Source organism: Theropithecus gelada, chromosome 5, assembly GCF_003255815.1.
Source record: "Theropithecus gelada isolate Dixy chromosome 5, Tgel_1.0, whole genome shotgun sequence".
Taxonomy (NCBI): Eukaryota; Metazoa; Chordata; class Mammalia; order Primates; family Cercopithecidae; genus Theropithecus; species Theropithecus gelada.
Genome location: NC_037672.1, coordinates 8,956,460 through 8,978,235, shown reverse-complemented (window position 1 = coordinate 8,978,235; position 21,776 = coordinate 8,956,460). Strand labels below are relative to the sequence as shown.

The following is a 21,776-nucleotide window of genomic DNA, read 5'->3' as shown; positions in this document are numbered from 1 at the left end:
AGTCACAGCCAAGTGTGAATCAGAGAACTCGGGGCCCTGCGAGTGTTGTGGGGTTCTCTGTCCAGAGCTGTTGGCCAGCGACTTGTAGGACGCACATGGCTTTGCCCTGCAGGGCCACATCTTAGAGTGGACACTGTCTGAGGCAGCAACCACAGGCACTTCAAGGAAGCGTGATCTCCAGCTCGCACGAACCGGGATTGTGAGAACAAGTCCACGTTTGCAGTTTGCCGACATTTGGGTACACTGACACTCATCGGTGTCTTCTCTTCACCGTGTTCCTTCTACTCAACTCCAGCTTCTGAATGAGGGTCTGCCTTCACGCTCTCTGGGCTCAGATCCAACCTCTGTGACAGGCTGGGTGAATGAAGTTACTTTTCTGAACTTTGGTTGCTTTCTTTCTAACATGGGCCCAGCATAGCATCAGACACAAGGTCTTATTAGCAGCAGCAAAAGCCATTTTCTAAATCTTTAATTCCAGATGCAGCCTAGGTAGGGGCCAGTGAGATCGCCTGGAGCAGAGTCCTCATCCTCTGCTGTGCTGGATATTAACTTTGCAGCTGCTAGGTTGTGGGGAGGCCCTGCAGAAAGGGGCGTGGGCTGCCTAGGTTGCAGATGGGCATTCAGGGGACCTGGGGAGGTGGCTATTCACCAATGGGCACAGCAGCATTTTGATCTTTTAAGAACCAGTATGACTGCACCTGTGGGCCCCAGCAGAGCATTAGTCTTGAATAGCAGTCATTTTAGTATTGTTACTGAAGATGGGAAAGACAGGGAGCTAGTATGTTCGGAGCTCTCGCCATACACAGAGGTTGTGCTTTATCTTATGGATGGTATTTATTATTTTATTTAAGCTTTAGAAAATTATTTTGAGGAATTTTAAGGTTCTCTAGTCAAAGACCAAATGGGCCCCTCTCCTTTTTCTCTCTGTCTTTTTTTGAGACAGAGTCTTGCTTTGTTGCCCAGGCTGGAGTACAGTGATGTGATCTCAGCTCACTGCAACCCCCACCTCCCGGGTTCAAGAGAGTCTCCTGTCTCAGCCTCCCGAGTAGCTGGGATTACAGGTGTGTGCCACCATGTCTGGCTAATTTTTGTATTTTTGGTAGAGATGGGGTTTTGCAATATTGGCCAGGCTGGTCATGAACTCCTGACTCAGGTGATCCACCTGCCTTGGCCTCCCAAAGTGCTGGGATTACAGGTGTGAGCCATGGCGCCTGGCCCCTTTTTTCTTAAAACCGGTTTAAACACATCATCCCTTCCATGAGGCGCTTATGAACAAGGAGCACCTTCTCTGTGTTCCACAGAGGCTATTACTTGTGTTGCCTCTGGGGATGATGAGGCTCGCTTGGGTGCATTTAGCATTTACTATGTGTTTCACATACATGAACTCATTTAATCCTCACAACAGCCAGCTGAGATAGGTCCTGTTATTTCCTTCATTTGAAACCTTAAAATATGGAGGCACAGAGAGGTGAAGTAATTTTCCCCATCACACAGCTAGTAAGCTGTAGAGCTGGGATTTGAACCCATGGCTCCAGAGTCCATGCCTGGGGTACAAACTGTCTGTACATGGCCTTGCACTGCACAGGCAGGCAGTTTCCCACTGTGACGTCCCAGGGACGACGAAAGCATCTTCAGCTCTCTAATGATCTCTGAAGAGTGAGGCACACAGTGTTGAGCCTCTGCTGGATACAGCTCCAGTGGCAGTGGGTTCTTATTGATTTAACAGCCTTCTGCCTTTTCCTTGCTGACAGGGAGTAGGAGAAGATGGGAGTTGATAGTGACCCAGAAAGGACAACCCACCACCCACGTCCTCCTGGAGCTGACAATGTTCTCTACCTGCAACATGATTTCTGGGAAGAATGCACAATAGTCTCTTTGTCCTCAGCCTCCTCTCTCTCAACACAGAGGCTTCATCATCTGGGGTCTGCCGAGCACTCTTCACCCACCCTGTGGCCATGTTCCCTTGCCCTAGTCCCATCCTACAGGAATATCCTTTGCAAATGGCCCCTCATTGCCTTCTCTTCTCCTTCCCCCCGTTTCTGTACTGGCTTCTTCCTCCACATTTGTGGTTGCTCATCTGCTCTGACCTCGGTTTCTAGGTGTCCCAACTTTGGATGGACAAGGCATACCCCAACGAAAGCCATGCTCAGGGCACAGCTGGCATCACAGCTTCCCTCAGTTGTTCTCAAATCTAAAGCAGGGGTGTCCAATCTTTCGGCTTCCCTGGGCCACATTGGAAGCAGAAGAATTTTCTTGGGCCACACAAAATATACTAATGATAGCCGATGAGCTAAAAGACAAAAAGCACCCCCCAAAAATCTCATAATGTTTTAAGAAAGTTTACGAATTTGTGTTGGGCCGCATTCAAAGTCATCCTGGGCCGCATGTGGCCCTCAGGCCAAGGGTTGGACAAGCTTGATCTAAAGTGTTAGCTCTGGACACCCACCATCTTCCCCCACACTGTCTTCTCCACTGCTGAGCCATGAATAGGCCCTCAACACCTTCCCACAACCTGACCAGGCTTGTTGTTAAGACAGCTCTCCACACTCCCCAGTGGCTGTTTTCCGGCTTCTCACTCCTGTCACCATCACCCTCCTTCTTTCCTCCGCAGTTGATGGCTTTTCCCATCCTTCATGTGGGTACCACTGGACTCAATACAGATGCCGCTGGACAGAAGTCCCCCATGTACCCCACTTCCACATCTGCAATCTTTGCTGTACTTTTACCCATACATTGACTCACATCCTCATCACCTCTTCTGCTCCTATTCACGTTAACTTTCTCTGACAAATTTCTGTACACAGACTCCTCTTGCAGGCTCTCCAGCCTCACCCCAACCACTCTACTCAAAGCACCCTTGTAACAGTCACCAAGGACCTCCATGTGGCCACGTGCCATGGATGCTGATCCTGCCTCTTATGTGACCCCTGATTAATATTCACTCACATCTCCTTACAGTTCTTGTCTTGCCACTCCTAACACCTTGCTCTCCCTGTTTCTCTGACTCAGTCTCCTTTGAAATTGACTATCTCTAGCTTCTCTCCAGGTTAGAGTTCCTTAGAAAGTTTCCCCTTCTGTCCTCTTTCCCTGGGTGACCTCACCTAACCCCATGGCATTAAATACCAGTTGATTTATCTCCAGACCAGACCACTTCCTGAGCACCACTCTTATTTCCAGCTGCCCCAGCGATGTGTATGATTTGATGTCCCAAAAACATTTCTAGGTCAACATTTCCTAACCAGAACTGTTCATTTTCTCCCACCCACAAATCTGTTACTTTCCGAGTCTTCTCTAGCTCAGTGAATGATAGTTGCCATAAAGGATATAACAAGGATTTGCCAGGCATCTCCCAGGACCTGTTAGCTACTGTATCCCTCATTTAACAATTATAATATGAGAGAATGATATCTATCTTCAATTGACTGATAAGGAAATAAACTTATAGGTTAAGTCACTTGCCCTGGATCACAGTGGCAAAGCCAGGATAGGGACTCAGGTCTTGATTCTAATGGCCTTGCTCTTTCTATTCCACTCACATCTTTTCAAATCGTGACTCTTGCTTAATAATCTGGAGACAATTTTCATCCTTAGGCCCCTGTACGGCCACCATGTTGCATACTTCTAAGGGGACATTTACCATGTCATCTGTGAGGATGGCGGTTCCTGGAGTTTTGCAGAGACGGTCATTCACATGAAATAGAATGAGAGTGAGTCCCTCAAGGCGGGCGGGGTGGTGGCCGTGACTACTGTCATTTTGGCTTTCTTTGTCCCCTCCCATCCCACCTGACTCCATTCTGTCTCACCTCTTCCCCTCTCTTCCACTCCATCTATTCTGCTTGCCCTGCCTACCTCTGGCCAGGAACTCTGTCAGACTGTGACACAGAGATGAATCGGTTATGGCCCCTGAGCGTGAGGAGTATAAAGTGTATCAGTCAGGGTTCTCCAGAGAAACAGAACCAATAACATGAATAAATAAATACACTTGCATGCACACACACCACACACACACTTCCTATCTGTCTGTCTATCTGGTTAAATTTATTTCAAGAAATTGGCTCATGCAGTTGTGGGGGCTGGTAAGCCCAAAATCCATAAGGCAGGCCAGCAGGCTAGAACTTCCGGCAAGGCTGACGTTGCCTGCAGTCTTGTTCTGAAGGTGGGAAACACAGGCAGAATTTCTGTGTTGCAGTCTTGAGGCCAAATCCTTCCTCTGCAGGGGACCTGAGCTTTTTCTCTTAAGGTCTTTAAATGATTGGGTGAGGCTCACCCACATTATGGAGAGTCATCCGCTTTACTTAACGTCAGCTGATTGCAAACATTAATCATATTGAAAAAAAATACCTTCACAGCAATATCTGGACAATTCTCCAGATGTTTGATCAAACAATTGGGCACCACAGCCTAACCAACTCAACACATAAAATGAACCATTACATGTAGGTCACAGTCAGTGGCAAGAACACAGAAGAGAGAACAGTCAGCCCATACACCTTCTGGTTCCTGCCGGGCTAATGGATAGGAAGGTCACTTCCTATCAGTGGCAAGGACACAGATGAGAGAACAGTCAGTCCATACCTTCTGGTTCCTGCCAGGCTAATGGATACGCTGTGGGATGCACAGGAGGAGTGATTCAGATTTCCAGAAGGGACAAATGGACAGAGGAGGTGAGCCTTGAAGGTGAGACAGAGAAAGGAGCAAAGACGTCCCAGGCCAATGGTGCAGCCTATGCAATGGAAGACAGGCCTGAGAAGCACAAGGCTACAGGAACGTGGAGGTCCAGAGGCTGGTGCTCCCCTGACATGCATGCTGGGATGTGAGGGGAGGGGCTGGCCCCTCAGTGCACGGCCTCGAATATCACAGTAAAGTTTGGACCCAGTGGTTCAGCAACCATCATTTTTGTCAGACCAGCTGAGCCTAAATCAGTAGCTTAGAGCCCATCATACTGTAAGAAATGGATATTCTTCCAGAATTGTATTTTCTGTCCTAGGAAGCAGGACATTCAAGCATTATTTTAACTCTACCTGGCTACCTGAGACTTTAAGGGCTTAAATCTTACATCAATTTTTCTTCTTAATTTAAAGCAATTTGAAAAACTTCTTTAGTTATAGAAGTATTTTTTTCACTGCAAAATATTAGAAAACTATAGGAAAACAAATAATAAGATAAAAATTGACTAGAATATCCTGGCCAAGTGGTAACTACTATTAATGGTTTGGTCGGTTTTCTGCCCATCTATTTTCCATGTCCATAAATATGCATCTGTCCTCTGTTCATCTCTGCGGCCGGTGTCTGCTGCTCTCCCATCCTGTGCTGGGCCAGGCCTCTCCCTTTCCACTCGTCCATGCATAGTCTGTTTGCTCTTCAGAAACTACCTCTTCTCCTAACGAGGGCAGGGCAAGGTCTGCCTTCCTCAGAATTGTATCCCCATAGCCTAGAATACGAGGCAGTTAATATTTGTTGAATAAATAATTTAACGTATAAATATGATGTTTTAGGTTTAAGCAAAAAGACACGTGAACATAGTTTAAGTACATATATTTTGTGAATCTATTAAAAGGGCATCTATTTTTTTTTCTTTTTTATTATACTTTAAGTTCTAGGGTACATGTGCACAGTGTGTAGGTTTGTTACATATGTATACATGTGTCATGTTGGTGTGCAGAACCCATTAACTTGTCATTTACATTAGGTATATCTCCTAATGCTATCCCTCCCCCCTCCCCCCACCCCACAACTAATGTTGAATAATGTTTGTTTATATATCTTCCTTTTTCTTGTCAAGTAAGAATTTATTATGAGCATTTCCCCCGGCATCAAATATTCTCATATATATATATATACACACATATATATATATTTATTTTTGAGACAGAGTCTCACGCTGTCACCCAGGCTAGAATGCAATTGTGCAATCTTGGCTCACTGAAACCTCTACCTCCTGGGTTCAAGTGATTCTCCTGCCTCAGCCTCCTGAGTAGCTGGGAATACAGGCACACGCCACCACGTCCAGCTAATTTTTTGTATCTTTAGTAGAAACAGGGTTTCACCATCTTGGCCAGGCTGGCCTTGAACTCCTGACCTCGTGATCTGCCCGCCTCAGCCTCCCAAAGTGCTGGGATTACAGGCGTGAGCCACCGTGCCAGTCCTATTTTTTTAAAGGACTCCTTAACATAATTTTTAAGGGCTCCGTAAGACTTCATCATATAGATGTATTGCAATTTATCCATATTTTTCTGCTAGGTATTTTTTTATCCTATTATAAATACCATTTTTCCAACATGGAAAATGCTGCAATGAACATCTTGACCTTAGCTCCTTGTGCACATTTTTATTCCTGCTTTAGAATGCATTTTTATAAGTGTAGTAGTTGGGCAAAAGGGCAGAAATATTTTTATGGTTCTAGAAACATATTTCCAAACTCCAGAAAAGCTATAGAATTTTCTACTTCTGTCATGCCAGGGATTCAGGGTATGATTTTGGTAACTGTTTCCAATTTGACAGGTGAGACTGGCACTTTGTTTGAATTTGCACTGATTTTATTTTTACATCTTGGAGACAGCTAGCCTAGTGTTTTCAAAATGTGCCTCATCATACGAATTACCATCTGAATGAAAATATTCCAGAGAACAGCCTGTATTTAATAAGCAACAAGGCAAGTGTGGGAAGCCCTGCACTCAAAAATAGAGAAACTGAGGACAGAGGAGAGCAGGGAGGTGCCCAAGTGAGGATGCTGCTAAGTCCCATCCTGGCATCCCAGCCAGAGCTCCTCACAGCAAACCTTTCGAAGGCTGCTCCGGGCCACCTCCTCTGACTTGCACATCTGAGAAAGCAGCTGTCTAATGGCTTCTTTCTTTTTCTCTTTCTCAGAAATAACAACAACAAAAGTTCAATACCTGAAAAGTGAACCATGAAACTCAGTAAAAAGGACCAAGGAGAAGACGAAGAAAGTGATTCAGCGAAAAAGAAATTGGTCAGTGCTTTTTTTTTTTTTTTCTGTCTCCCTTATATGACTATTCTGGTCACCCAGGGGGTAGTTCCCCCTTCCCCCTGGGTCAAGGGGAGGCTGTTAAGGTGAAGCTGGGCAGAGAAAAGAGTGAGCAGCAGCTGAAAGCCAAGTTCTATGGGAAGGAGGCATCAGGATTGTAGAGTGTATGGGGTGAGGCTCAGAAGAGTGAAATTGACAGTCCTGATCTGCTGGTGACTTTCTGGGCTTGGGGCAAAAGTCTCCATTACAAAGGTCATTTCTCAACAAGGGGACATTGATGTTGACAATGATTATGTCATCATCCTTAAAGATACACTAAAATCCACCCCCTAATCCATCACAAGGCTTAGTCCACCTGCCCCTTCCTCCAGGAAGTCCTCAGCAGCTATTAATAGAATGACTTTCTTTCTTCTTGGGACTCATCAGACCCTCTCTTTAAACCTGATTCAAGAACCAATAGCCAGAGAGCGCCTACTCTGTGCTGGACCTTTACATAGGGCTCCCATTTAAAGACAGACTCTTTACATGGTTCTGTCTGGATCAAACCATGGTGAGGGCATCACTAGCCCTATTTTACAGGCAATGAACTGAGGCTCAGAAAGGGATGAAGCCACTGTCCAAGGCTATGTGGCTAGTACAGGTTTGAATCCTTCTTAAACCTTGGACTATCTGTGCCTTGTCTCCTGTGATGAGTGTGGAAGCTACTGTGACTCCAGGGAAAATGTATTTGTATTTATAATAAACCTGTATTCGGTAGGACAGAGATCAACACAAGTCCATTTACCAAGTTGTCAACAAAGTGTGAAACTGACAAACTGAACATCATTGTCCCCATAGAGGTGTAAAATGGAGGATAAGGGTGCAGTCACCTGTTTGAGGTTACCCAAGACCCCACACAAGAATAATGCCAAATAGACAGCAATTCTCTCTAAGTGGAGACTATATCTTTTCTTGGTGCTTACATTACGTGAGTCAAGAATCTACTGTCTAAGTATTTAGTGTAATGAAGGAAGGGATGTAGTCATTTCAAACATTCTGCTTAAATGATACTCAATAGAAAACCCCCCTTCTTTTCCAACTCTTCCCTGCTAGGAAATTTCCACCTTGTCCAAGATAACTTTTTAGCCTTAGGAAATCATCCAGAGGACAGTTTAAGGTCAATTCCAGAAGTGATGCCTATCTACTGGACCCCGTCCCTGAGCCAGGCTGGAGGAAGGCTAGGAATACAAAGAGGCTTAGGACACTGTGGGTTTGCTGAGGCTGCCATGACAAAGTCCCACAGGCTGGGCAGCTTAAACAACAGAAATGTATTGTCTCACAGTCTTGGAAGCCAGAAGTCCAAGCTCAAAGTGTCAGCAGGTTACTTCCTTCTGAAGCCTCCCTTCTTGGCATGAGTGGCTGCCTTCTGCCTGCATCCTCACGTGGTCATCCCTCTGTGTGTGTCTGTGTCCTCATTTCCTCTACCTATAAGGACACCAGGCATACTGGAATACAGCCCCATACATATGACCTCATTTAACCTTAATTACCTCTTCAAAAACCCTATCTCCAAATACAGTCACATTGTAAGGTGCTGGAGGTGAGGACTTCAACATGTGAATCTGGGGGGACACAATCAGCCCATTGAGACGCACACTATCCCTGCCCGCGGTGAGCTCCTGTGCAGAGGGGAAGGCCCGTGTGAGCAGTGCACATGGAGCACAGAGGCAGCAAGAGGTTGGGGAGGCTGCTGGGAGGAGGTGGCGAGGGAGTTCAGTGCTGAAGGGTGAGCACAGTTCAGGGCAGTCAGAAGGGAGGGCCTGAGCAAGGTCAGGAGAACCTGAATGAGTAGGAACTTCATGAAGACAGGCAAGTTATGAGCAAATGAAGGAACCGATGAGTGTCAGAGCAGGCGGAACGTGCCCCAGCCCAGAACATCTGGGGATGTTTGTCTTATGACTTCATCTGTGATAGGAGTTGCTTCCTTAGCAGTTGCCTGGAGTGCGGGGCTGCTGGCCCTGTGGAATGGGGAACCGGTCCTGGCTTTGGAGGCGGGCTCCTGCATGCTCCCCCTGAACTTCAGTTGTTGCACCAAAATGTAGGTCTAATAGTTCCTCTGAGGACTGGACAGTATCATGAATGTGAACACACTTGGGAAAGTCCTGTGCATGTGTAATATGAGCTGAAGGTGAGGCAGGTGCTCTGGCTACCAGGAGCCCTGGTTAACTGCCATCTGGGTCCGGGAGGGACCCACCCCCCTCTCTTACTTTCTGTCCAGCTGTAGTTACACATTCATGTCAACTGCCTAATTCCTGGTGCCTTTTGAATTTGCAATCCCAACAGAGAACTACGAAGCAATTTTTAATGGGATGAGGGGTCACCTGATCCAATTTGCACTTTAGCAAAATCTGGTGAGGTCCCCACTGTTACAGATGAGGAAACAGGGAGGGTATACAGAGGGGAGTCACAGCAACGGGATGAGGAGGGGTAAACGAGGTGATGAAAATGCAGTCCCCATCAGGACAGCATAGGGGCAGAGGGGCCCTCCATGCACAGGGATGCGGCTGTCCCTGCCCCTCCTCTGCCCATCTCCTGCACTTCAGGCCCCAACCATGCTCCACTGACAATTTCACTTCCTCCCACACACTGCAGGCATCTATGCCTGCAGGCCTTGGCTCCTTGCCCTCTCACCCCATATCCTTCTCCATCTGCTCAGAAGCCGCCTCCTCCAGGGGGTCTCCGAGATCCAGCTGAGATTGGTGTGGTGCCTCCTCCATGCTGTCCTGGGGAATCCTGCCTTTTTAGGCCATGTTGTAATTAAGGATGTGCACATCAGAATGCTGCTGTAGGCCCACCACTCAATGAGGAAACCAGGCTGCACGGCTGAAATCCAGTTCAAGAAATAGCCGCTTCTCCCAGGGGCGTGCCTGACAGATTAATATGCAGAAGGACGATTGCACTGAATGACTGGTGTGCTCAACACATCCCCAGCCTAACTCCTGAGGGGTCGTCTTCCTTTTTGCAAGTCTTGGTTCCCCACTTGCTGTGAGCAGCCACATTCCCACCACCGTGCATGTCGGGGCTGGATGTTTCTGTGTGCGTTTCGCATTCCAGGTTCCTGGCATGTCCGCTGTACTCCACACCTTTTATGTTAGTGTGTGCTTTTTACTAAACGTACTTTGCTAACTGTTTGGTCTCTCTTTTGTGGACTGAGCCCCACCTTGCCTCCTGGACATTGTGCATTCACCAAGCCTGTCCCTGGCTCTGGCCCAGCCTCTGCACTGCTCTCTGCTTCTGGTAACGAACTGTCCTAGCCAAAATTGAAGGTGCTTCTCTGGCATCTGAGGCAACATGGCCATGTGATGAATTGATTCCCACAACCTCCTGGCGTGCATGAGGTCCTCGCCTTCTCAACACTGTCCTTGAGCCAGCCTGGGGCTGGCACACAGGACATGTCCCGTCAGCCAGTGCTGAATGAGCAGGACGGAGTAATGACTAAGAGGCGAATTCTTTTTCTTCCAAACCCACAGCCCTCGCCTTTGTCCTAGGCTCCAGGATAGCCCACGCTCATTTCCAGCACGCCAGTCGGGGCTGGCTGTTTTCTATTTGAGCTTCAGAATAAGTCTGCAGGACAGTCAGAGTGGGGTCAATATTCCATTTTGCAGTGGTAGAAGTGGCAGCTCAGAGAATAAAGTGACTTGCCTGAGGACACACAGTTAAAAAGTGGAGGAGTCAGCCGGACGTGGTGGCTCACGCCTGTAATTCCAGCACTTTGGGAGGCTGAGGCGAGCAGATCACCTGAGGTAAAGAGTTCAAGACCAACCTGGCCAACATGGTGAAACACAGTCTCCACTAAAAACACAAAAATCAGCCAGGCGTGGTGGCGCACGGCCTGTAGTCCAAGCTACTCGGGAGGCTGAGGCAGGAGAATTGCTTGAACCCAGGTGGCAGAGGTTGCAGTGAGCAGAGATTGCATCAATGCACTCCAGCCTTGGTAACAGACAGAGACTCGGTCAAAAAAAAAAAATGGAGGAGTCAGGGGCAGAGCTGTATCCAGGCTTCTGTGTCAAATTCAGCCACCTCTCCCCTCTGTTTCAAGCATTAGGGAGGTATCCTAGATTAATGGCAGTCACCCTGCTCCAGGCTTTGTTAAGAGAGAAAAATAAAAAGATGCTAAGAAAAAAAAAAAAAAATTTCCACCCCCTGGGTGGTAATCCTGGAGAGGACAGATTTTCCTTTTTGGACTGTTTCGTTGTTGTAATAACTTAGGAGCAGGGAAAAAATGTTGCCCCGTTTCCTGTTCAGGCATGATCAAATTGCCACACTTCCTGTTGGGAATTCCTGCCCTCCTTCAAGTGGACTCTGCCTCCTCATTCACGGAGATGCCTTGGCAGAGTCCGGGGTCCCTGGACCGAGCCATCAGCTGGGTCACCGAGACCTGTGGCAAGGAAACAAAATATGAATTCCAAGGAACTGGGCCTAGTTTCCCTCACAGATGACACCAGCCATGCCGGGCCTCCAGGGCCAGGGAGGGCACTGCTGGAGTGTGACCACCTGAGGAGCGGGGTGCCAGGTGGGAGGAGAAGAAAGGTAAATACAGACACCTTTTCTGCATGGCTGGAGGGCTGCGGGTAGGGCAGGTCTGGGTGGCAGCCATGTGACAGTGCTCAGGCCCAGCCTGGCAGCGTGTGGCTGGGGGATCTGGGGCTTTGAGGCAGGGAGGCCCCAGTTTGAGTTGCACTTCTCCATCTGTGTGACTTTGGCATACTCTCTCCAAGCCCCAGCTGACTGGGGCAACAGTGTCTCTGGTAGGCTGGGTGTGTACATGGAACGAGGCTATAGTGGCAGACTGCCCTGCCCCGTGCTTGTATGGTGGTGTCCCTCTTCTTACCCTCCCTGGGGCACGGCACGGGCAGCAGCCCCGTCAGTCAGTGGGCGCCGTCTGCCCCTGCAGTGAGTGGGGAGCGGGTGGAGGGCACAGGCGGGCCACACAGGCAGAGGGCTCCGGGGAGCACAGCTGAGGCAGGAGGAGGCGGCCCCCACCTGCCCTTCACCAGCCTCTGGCAGGGGCACTTCACACCAGGTGCTCCCAATCTGATGTGGTGCAGATAAGGGAGGAGTCTGTGTCCTCTAAGGACATCGGGGCTGGGAGCAAAGAAGGCACAGGGCACAGAAACGATGGCACAGTCCAGGGGCTCAGAAGAAGTGGTATCTGTACTAAGACTCAGAGGATAGGTTTAAAGAGAAAGAATGATAGACAACAGGCGTTTCATCTGAAATGTGATTCTGTTCCATTGGGGATCCCCATTCAGCTCAAGCTCCTCTCACTGTAGAAAAATATTCTGGTCCTACATTTCACTTGGCAGCACCCATCCCCAAGGCTTATAAATGCTCCCTCTTGCCCCCGCATGTGATCAGCAGCCTCTACGGAGCACCTCCTCTGCAGCAGCTCCTCAACAACATATGTGGCCAGGGCTGCTATTGAGATCCCATTTCACAGGTGGGTAAGCTGAGCCCCAGAAAAGTCAAGTCACTTGATCAGGCTCCTACAGCTGATGGGGCCGTCCCTGGAGGTAAAGCTGATATCACTTGGCTCAAAGCCCCAAAGCTCTATCTTGTGGCTGGTAGCACTAGAGGAGACAAACGAGATGGGCAGAGCAGGGAAGTGGCCATTAGAGACCCACATTCCCTTCCAGATGGGATTTTACTGATTCGGGTCCCTGAACCATGGACCCATCTGTCTTCTTCACTGCTGCATCCCCACAGCGCTGTCAGGGCCTGGCGCCTACAAAACACACACACTCACAAATATGTCAAATGATGGCAAAGAAAGTGCATTCTGGAGCACCTGGTCCCTGTCCACTTGGCCCATATTCCCCCACCAGCTGAGGATGGCCGTCCCTCCTGCCCTGGCTTGTGCCAGTTTGTCAGCCTTTGCCAGGGATCCAGGTGTTTCTGCCCTGTGGCCCTGTCCTGGTGGTGGCTGTCTTTAGATGGGGCTGCAGGACAGGACAACACCAAGGCAGACACCCTGTTCTCTGTGCCAAACCTTGCATCTCTATGTCTGCATGCCCTTGTCCCAAGGCTTGGACCAGCCCCTGTAGTTTGACACCTCAGCCTAGAAGAGTATGTGCATGTGTGTGTGTGTGCACATTTGTGTGGTGGTCAGCAACCTCAGGCCCCTGGACACTGCACTCAGGTGACGAGTCAGCAGGGGACTGTGCAGTGGTGACTACAGGGGCACTGAAGCCAGGCCACCTAGACTTCAGTCCCCATCACAGATAGCACCAGCCACGCTCCGTGCCCCTCTTTCCTCACCTGTAATACAGGATATAACAGCACTGATCTAAGGACTCAGAGACAATGCCCAGAAAGTGCTTAGAATCACGCCTGGCTGATAGCGCTTGGAGTCTGGCTTTGCATTTTTCTGTCCGGGTCGGACACTCGCCAAATTCGCTAAAAGGATCATGTGGAGCTGCTCAGAGCACCTGCTGAAAACTGCGTTTCAGAGATCCTCACGCAACCCGGAAGGAAGGCAAGGGCGTGGCCGCTAAACCTGAGGGCGCCCGGCCTGCGCACGCGGACGTGGACGGGAACCCTGTCTGCAGGCCCCCAACTTGCGTCTCTTCTCTCTGCCTCCATCCCAGCCAAGGACAAGGACTTCTCCCCCGGAAGCTCTCCCCCAGCTGAGGGAACGTTCCAGGTCTTCCCTCGGACCTGGCTGCGCGCCTGGTGCTCGCTCTGACGTGATTTCCTCTCCCCGTAGGGCTGGTCCTCCTCGCTCCTCGTGGCCTCCCTCGCGGGCGCCTTCGGCTCCTCCTTCCTCTACGGCTACAGCCTGTCGGTGGTGAACGCCCCCGCCCCGGTGAGTGCGCGCCAAGGCCCGGCAGAGGGCACTGCGGCCCCGCGGAAACCTTCGGGTGCGCGAGGGCCCTGGGCTCCAGCGCCCGGTCTCGTGCGGGACGCCGCAGGGACAGAGACCAGGCCCCGCTCGGGGAAGGGGGGGGGGTAGGCACAAAAACAGACAATGATGACACGGGGACAGGGGGCGGGGAATGACAGTTCTTGCGGCTGGAGGGTGGGTGTCCTGAGAGAACGTTGGGAGACTCGATGAGAGGGGGCTTCAGAAGTCCCGGGGTGGGGTGGGGAGCTGTCCTCTGGCCCCTAATGCCGGGGAAAGGAGCAGGAGGGGCCTTATGCATGGAAACTTGGACATTTTCTTGATTTGTTTTGTTGTTGTTGGTATCTATCTATCTATCTATCTATCTATCTATCTATCTATCTATCTATCCATCCTATCTATCTATCTATCTATCTATCTATCTATCTATCTATCTATCTATCTATCTATCTATCTATCTATCTTTGAGATGGAGTCTCACCCTATCACCAGGCTGGAGTCCAGCGTTGCGATCTCGGCTCACTGCAACCTCCGCCTCTCGGGTTCAAGTGATTCTCCGGCCTCAGCCTCCCGAGTAACTGGGGCTACAGGCGTGCGCCACTACACCCGGCTAATTTTTGTATTTGTGGAGATGGTGTTTCGCCATGTTGGCCAGTGTGGTCTGGAACTCCTGGCCTCAAGCGATCTGCCCACCTTGGCCTCCCAAAGTGCTGGGATTATAGGCTTGAGTCACCGCACCCGGCCTGTTGTTGTTGACTTTAAATTACAACCAGAGGCCACTGAGGTATCTGCTGGATAAGACCCGTCTTTGGCTTGTGGTTTACTCTGAAATCAGATCCAGGTGCAATTCTTCCAGGCCCTCTTCACATTGTGCCTCTGGTTTGCAGTTAAAGGTTGGGTCCCGCCTACCTAGGCTGTAAGGTTTAGGTGCTATCCTGTGGGTGCTGGCTTTGGTTTTGACCCACCACCACCCACGGGTAGGGGCAGGATGGAGGGTTAAGGGAAGCTTTCCTGCAGGAAGTGATGCCTGAGCAAGTTTGGAAGGTGGAGTGATGGATGGGGGCCGGGTTGTAGGACACATCTGGGGAAATGTAGGGAGCTCCAGGTTCTTGGAGCACAGGCTGTTTTGGGGGCAGACAGGAAGCAGGCTGAGGACAGCCCCGAGTGCCTTCCAGGCTTTTCCTTGCTTGGGAGTCGGGCATCCTTGTGTATAAAACACAGGGGAAGCCTGGGCCCGTGAGCCTCAAAGGTTCCCAGGAGCCCTGGAATTTTGCAGAGGTGCCTCAGGGATCTAAGCACTATTTGTGCAGATCAGTTCTATGTTGAAAAAGTTTGTTAATTATTTGACATTGTTCAGTTCTGTTGCTAAAAACAGTTTGAAAACCAGGGGGCCTAGATGGCTTCAGCAAGCACTGGCAACAGTCAGTGATCTTTGATTTTGTCATTGTGGCGTCATCTCAAGATGGGGATCTGACTTGTCCATATTTGTCTTTGAAAGAGGGCTAGGAATTTGGACTCTTGCTTCATCTTGAAAGTTCATCAGAACATCCAGGTGAGAGGGGGCAGATCCTTTGCGCTCATGGCTTGTGGAGCAGAGATATGTGAAACTTGCACCTGGGATAGAATGTTATGGGTTCAAGCACTGACTGTGGGGACATGAGGAAGGAGCAATCCCATTACTCACTTATTCATTTAGCAAGCATTGTTGAAAGTTTATGATGTGTCTACAACTCTGGGGATCAGGGAAGACAACCTGGAGGAGGTGGTATTTGAGCTGAGCCATGAGGGATGTGTAGGATTTCCACAGGTGTCACAGGGAGGTAGGGAGCTGAAGCACACACACAAAGGCCTGGCTGTGCCCACATGGTGGCATAGTAGGAAGTTAATAGCGTGTGATGTGCCAGTACCTAGGGGGAATGGGGAGCTCGGATGAAAGAACAGGTGGAAAAGCAGGATGAAGTCAAAAGAAGAGGGCCTAAGATCTTAGGCTGAGGATCAGGATTTTAGTCTTCGGCACTGGGGAACCATGGCAGTTTCATGGGGGTGGGGGTTTATAACTCACAGTTTTTTAAATTAAAATTTGTTTTTCTTTAACTATGACACAGCCTCAGGAGGTCCTGAGAACACGTGCCCCCTTATTTGTTTACTTATTTAATATGCTCACTGTTTTTTAGAAAAGCAACTTTGGTGTCAGTGAGAAGGACAGGAGGGGCCAGAGCTTAGAGGTATTTAATGGGAAAGACCGTGGTAAGCCAGACAAAGAGGGTTTAACATGCCCTCCCTCCATTTCGGGAGAGGAGGGGATTTCTGAAGACCTACACAGCCAGGGTGGCCTTTATGTTTCTTAAGATGAATAACATATTATGACAGCATCAGTAACAGCACAGATGGAAAAAGCCCGCATGAGGTGCAGGCCCTCCTCCATGCAGTTTTGACGCATTAATCAGCTCAGTACACCCTCATGACAGCCCTGTGAGGTATGGATCATTATTATCCCCATTTTACAGATGAGGAAACTGAGGCACACTGTTCACTGACTTGCCCACAGTCACATAGCAAGTGGAGCCAGAGTTTGGCCCTGGGTGGGCTTCTGGTTTCCCAGGCATCAGACACATTTTCAGTCATTTTTAAAACAGATCCTTTCTGTGCCAGCCAGTGTTAGGCCACGGGACTTCTTGTTCGGGCTATCAGAGCTCTACCTCTGTGGCCAGCATGAATAGCAAGGTATTGAGTCTTGAGACATCACGAGGCACTTTTTAGCCTGATGTCCTTTGAACCTCGAGACCATGGCTCGTCATGCATACTTTACATGAGCCCAGAGCAAGCACCCCGAGAAGGCCTTGAGTCCAGGACTGAGCCATCTGCCCAGATCCAGGGGCTGGGAAGTGTCATCCCCAGTTGGGCAGCTACTTCCCAGCATGTGCCGTCTGTCTTTGAAGAGGAGCAGAGACTGTGATCACCAGCTCATCAACTCTGCCAGAATGTACTGCGTGCCAGGCGCATTCCATTCTCAGAAATACTGAGACGTCAGTGTCTTTGGCTGTAACAAAATGGCACAGCCTGGGGTCTTCAGAAATAGACATTTATTTTCCCATACTTCTCCAACCTGGAAATCCAAAATCAAAGTGCCAGTGGATTCGTTGTCTGGTGAGGACCGTCCTTCCGGCTTGCAGATGGCCTCTTTCTCACTGTCTGTACACAGCAGAGGCAGGAAAAGTGCAAGGGAGCAAGACACTCATCCCACCATGAGGCCACCCCCATGATCTCCGCTAACCCCTGTAACCTCCCAAAGGCCTCATCTCCAAATACCATCACATCGGGGTTAGGGCTTCAACACACCCCATCCTTGCAACAAAAATGTCATGCAACATTTTTGGAGGGGACACAATTTGGCTCAAGGTAGTTAATTATTGATGTTACCTTCATTTCATGAACAAAGAAACAGAGGCTCAGAGTTTAAGCAACTTGCCCAGGATCACACAGCCAGGAGGTGGCAGTGCTGGAATTCAAACCCAGGTCTGTCTGAATCCAGGACCCATGCCATGCGCTCCGCCCCTCCTTCCTGCCCCTGACCATTAATGGCAGGCACCAACAGTCCAGCTGTGGGGGAGTTTGACATGATTGATGAAGGCAAAGAGGAACAAGGGGAGATGAAAGGAGCCACAGCAAGCCCAGGGCTGCTTACCTGTCCATCTACCAACCAAAAGACAGGGCAAGGTTTCACTGCAACAACCTAGGGGCTCAAGGACAAGGTGGATGATGCTGCCATCGTGTTATAGGTAGGAACCTGTGATCGTCTGAATCCTGTCCCGACCCCTCCCTCCCTCAGGGATCTCGTAGAGCAATCCTCATAAAGGAGCTGATCCAACTGAGAAACCAGAGACGGCTTTATTATTGGCTAGAATCACTCCCCAAACTCTTCCCTCCCTGTGGGGTTTGCGGTCATGTAACCTCTGCTCTGCTCGGCCTAAAGGCCCTGATGTGTTCTGTTTACTCGTGCTGCTTTGTGAGAAGAGAGGGGTCACTCTTCAGGCAATCCTTCAGCGCCCTTCCCTGGGTGTTGACCTTGTTGTGTCTGGGGTAGAAAGATGAATACGACATACGTCCATGTCCTCGAGGTGCCCCCAGACCAGCAGCAGTGACAGAGGCTTAATAAATACCAGACAGTGAGGCAGGCTGCATGGAGCCACAGGACAGCTGAAGGACTTTATTCTACCTGGGGAGGTCAGTGGGGCCTCTCTGGGGCTTGAAAGAGAAAGCTCAAGGCTTTCTGGGAATGGTGAAGACCTAAGGGTAACTGGATGTGGGGCCCAAGGGGCTGGAGAGGTAGAGGCTGGAAAGGGGAGCTGAGGCTAGACCAGAAAGGTTGCGGAGGCCAGAACAGGAGCATGATCCGGCACCACCCAGGCTGTGAGCAGGCTGAGGGCCGAGGCTCACCCTGGGAGGCCCTCCCGAGGTGGAGACCACCCCGAGCATGAGCTGAGCAGGCCTGCACAGAATCCCAGCTCCCCACGTAGGTGCCTCTGTAGAGGGCTGGCATCGAGCCCCTTGTGAGGTCGCTGTGAAATGAAAGGAGACGTGATGCTGGAGGAGCTCAGCCCAGCGTCCAGCGATCACCTCGAATTCTCTCTTCCCCTTGCAGTGGGCATAGGAATGGGTGAGTGAGGCAGCCCCAGGACCAGGGAGACCAGGAACAGAGCAGAGACTCTAAGGAATGGGATCTAACGCAGGCTGGAAGGACCCAAGCCTGGTGGGGGTTTGCGGTGCGAGAGCTAGGCTTCACCTGGGGTGCTGGGCTCTTGAGAAGAAGAAAGAAACCCTTGGAATGGAAGAGGTGCAGACATTAGTGCTGCTTTGGGTGCTGGGTGGGTGTCTGCTCGCAGAGATGATGAACAAAGGCTGCCACCAGGGGGTGGTGTGTGGATGCCGCCCCATGGGAAGGATGCTGTCTTTAGCACTGGCCCAGTCTCGCAAGTCCCTGGCCCAGCCAGCTTCGCCTCTCCAGCTGTTGGATAACTGGGGGCCCAGGTGATTGGGGCACAGACTGCAGGCCGTGGGCATTTACCTTCGGGGGAGGCAGCTTGCACCATTAGAACAATCCATGCAGTAGCTGCCGTGGCAGCCTCAACCTTAAAAACTCTCGGTGCTCCTCTCTCCTCAGATATTTGGAAACTTTCTGTAATGCTGAAAACAAAAATAACTCACCTCTGGGCACTAGCTCTGCACTTGGCCGAGGTTCAGAATTGTGCACACATTGGATCCTTGTTACAATATTGCAAGGGAGCCATCACTAACCCCCTTTTAAAGGCGAGGAAACTGAGGCTGAGGGAAGCCAATGCATCCAAGTTTCAGGGATGGGACACTTCCTAAAAATTCCCACTGACCTCTCCTCAACACGATCACCTGGATGTGCCTCCTGGCCACCCAACTTTCCAAGAATCCCCAGGATCTGACTACTTTTCGTGCCCCATTTGGAAGAGAACACCTGTGCCTCATGCATCCGCAAGGGTCCTTGGCCAGCTTGGTGGGTGGGATGTGAACAGAGGTGCTGATAGGCCGCATGAAGCCTGGTTTTTGGCAGCATCCCTCAGGATATTCAGTTCTTTCTTTCCCCAGATGGCAGAGAACCGTTAAATGCACACTGGACTTTGCATGAACTGGCAAGAGGTTCTTATTGTCCTTAGCTGTTGAAACTCAGGGGTATCTGTGCTGTGCTGGTGCATTGATCACCATGATGAACACCACAGTAGCTAGGCTCTGTTCACTCTCTAGACTAAACCCTAACTGGTTTCTCTGTTTCCACTCTGGTTCCTACAGTTTATTCTCTACCCAAAGGCCAAAGGGATCCTTGACAAATGAAGGAAGAACATATTGTCCCTCCGCTCAAAACCCGCTGTATCTAGAAAACAAGCCAGACTGTGGTGACCTACACGGTACCCGGGGCCTTGTGACCACTCTGTCATCATTTCCCCGCTCACTCCCTCTTCTCCATTTACACAACCTTCTCCCCACTTGCTTCCCCTCAAACACACTGCACACTGGAACCTCAGGGCCTTTGTGCATGCTGCTCCTGCTGGCTGCAGTGCTCTTCCTCTGATTTTCCTGTGCACTTTCCTTTGGTTACTTCTGGCCTCTGCTCAGACATTCCCTCTTCAGAAATGTCTTCCCTGACCAGCCTATCCAAAACGGCGCCCCTCCGTCACACTTTAGCCCTCACTGAATTTACTTCTCTTCATGGTATTTACCACGAGCTGAGATATGATATATTCCTTTACTTCTTGTCCATCCTTCCCTTCACTTTAGAAAGGTCCTTGCTTCTGCAGTGTCAGCACCTAGAACAATGGCTGACACATTGTAAGCATTCATAAAGAATATTTGCTAAATGAGCAAATGGATAAATTTAAATTGAAAGTGAGTCCAAGGTAAGTCCTTAGGTCTCTTCACTCTCAAACAAATTGCCAGCTGTGAGTCTGTCCTCTGGAAAAATTCTAGGACCGCCTCCACCATGTTCACAGATGGGGACTTGGACCCTGGTCTGTGTAATTCCCGAGTATCCCTTCTTTCTGTTCCACTAGGCTGATCTGCTGCATTCTGTGAGTCGGCAAACATTCTGTGAAGGTCCAGCAAATGTTCTGTGGATGTCCAGATAGTGCATGGTTTTTGCTTTGTTGGCCATATGGCCTATGTTGCAACTACTGAACTCTGCTATGTAGGGATAAAGCAGTTATAGATGATATGTAAATGAATGGGCCAGGGTCTGTGCCAATAAAATTTTGTTTACGAAATAGATGGTGGTCTAGGATTTCACTTGCTGGCCAATTGTTGGCTAACCCCTGTGCTAGAAGGTTTAGGAAAGGGAGGAGGCTCTTGTAGATTCCTTGTGTCATTAGTCCCTCTGGGCAGAGGGCTGGCTGGCTGAATAATTAATCCACAGCCTGTGCTGCATAGCATCTAAATGGGAGCACCTAAATCTTCCTGAAGGTATTTGCTTTCTAATGTCCTTTCTTTTGTTCATGTTTTGCTGATTGTCTAGGCTTTGTCCTTTCTGTTTCCGGTGACTAGCTCTAATTGGCATAGTTGTATCTTTCTGTCTATCCATCTACCTACCTGTCTGTCTAAAACATCCTGAAGTTATTATAGAAGACTGCCAAATTCAGGGCTAATTTGCATACCAATCAAATGCAGCCTGAATTTTCAGACAGTCATGCATGCAAATGTGCTCATCTGAATCCTTGCAAATGGCTTCAGATTTATGCCATTGTAATCCTTGACCTTTGGTAGGAAAATGTTGCCGTGCCTGGAACCTGCTTCATCATACTGCTAGAATCATCTGGGATGGTTGCCAGAGTTGTGCTGAAAGATGTCCTCTTGGTACCTGTGAGCACCCAGTGTCTAGAATCCACCTGAGAGATTGTTGAGGGCTGGATGGAGACCCACAGACTGGAGTGGGGGGTTCTGAGCCCCAAGGGCCATTCTCTAGGGACTGAAATGGGCAGACAGGGCTGATACAGGCCTGGGTGGGATGACGGTGCCTGGGCAAACCCAGTGCCTGGGCAAAGCATCAACGCTCCTCTTGCTCATGGGTGTTGTCCACAGAGCCCACAGGAAGATTATGGAAGCAGTGTTCTAAAGAAATGCAAGGTCTGTGGCAGGGCGGACAATATGGAGCCCAGAGTTCAGTCCAAAAGGGCCCAACCAAGACAAAAAACAAGCCAAGGGGTGTGGTGTTCAAGAGTAGCTGATCCGTGAGAAGCAACTATTGAGGTGGTGGACCTGGATGGATTCCTGACCCAGGACTCATGCACTTCCCATGACTGTAGGAGGAACCCACATTGCAGTGAGCCCAAGAGAACAGCCAGCCTAGGCAGAATGACCACTTGGGGATGGACATTAAGAAAAGTCACCAAGAGA

The 21,776-nt window shown here is 49.7% G+C and overlaps 1 protein-coding gene across 1 annotated transcript in view; it reads left to right on the top strand.

Moving 5' to 3' along the window:
- Positions 1–6,907: 6,907 nt before the first annotated feature.
- Positions 6,908–21,776, top strand: part of SLC2A9 (solute carrier family 2 member 9) — a 192,563-nt gene continuing 177,694 nt past the window's right edge. Inside the window, 2 exon segments of the mRNA XM_025386444.1 lie at positions 6,908–6,970; positions 13,731–13,972. Of these exon segments, the coding sequence (XP_025242229.1) occupies positions 6,908–6,970; positions 13,731–13,972 (305 nt within the window).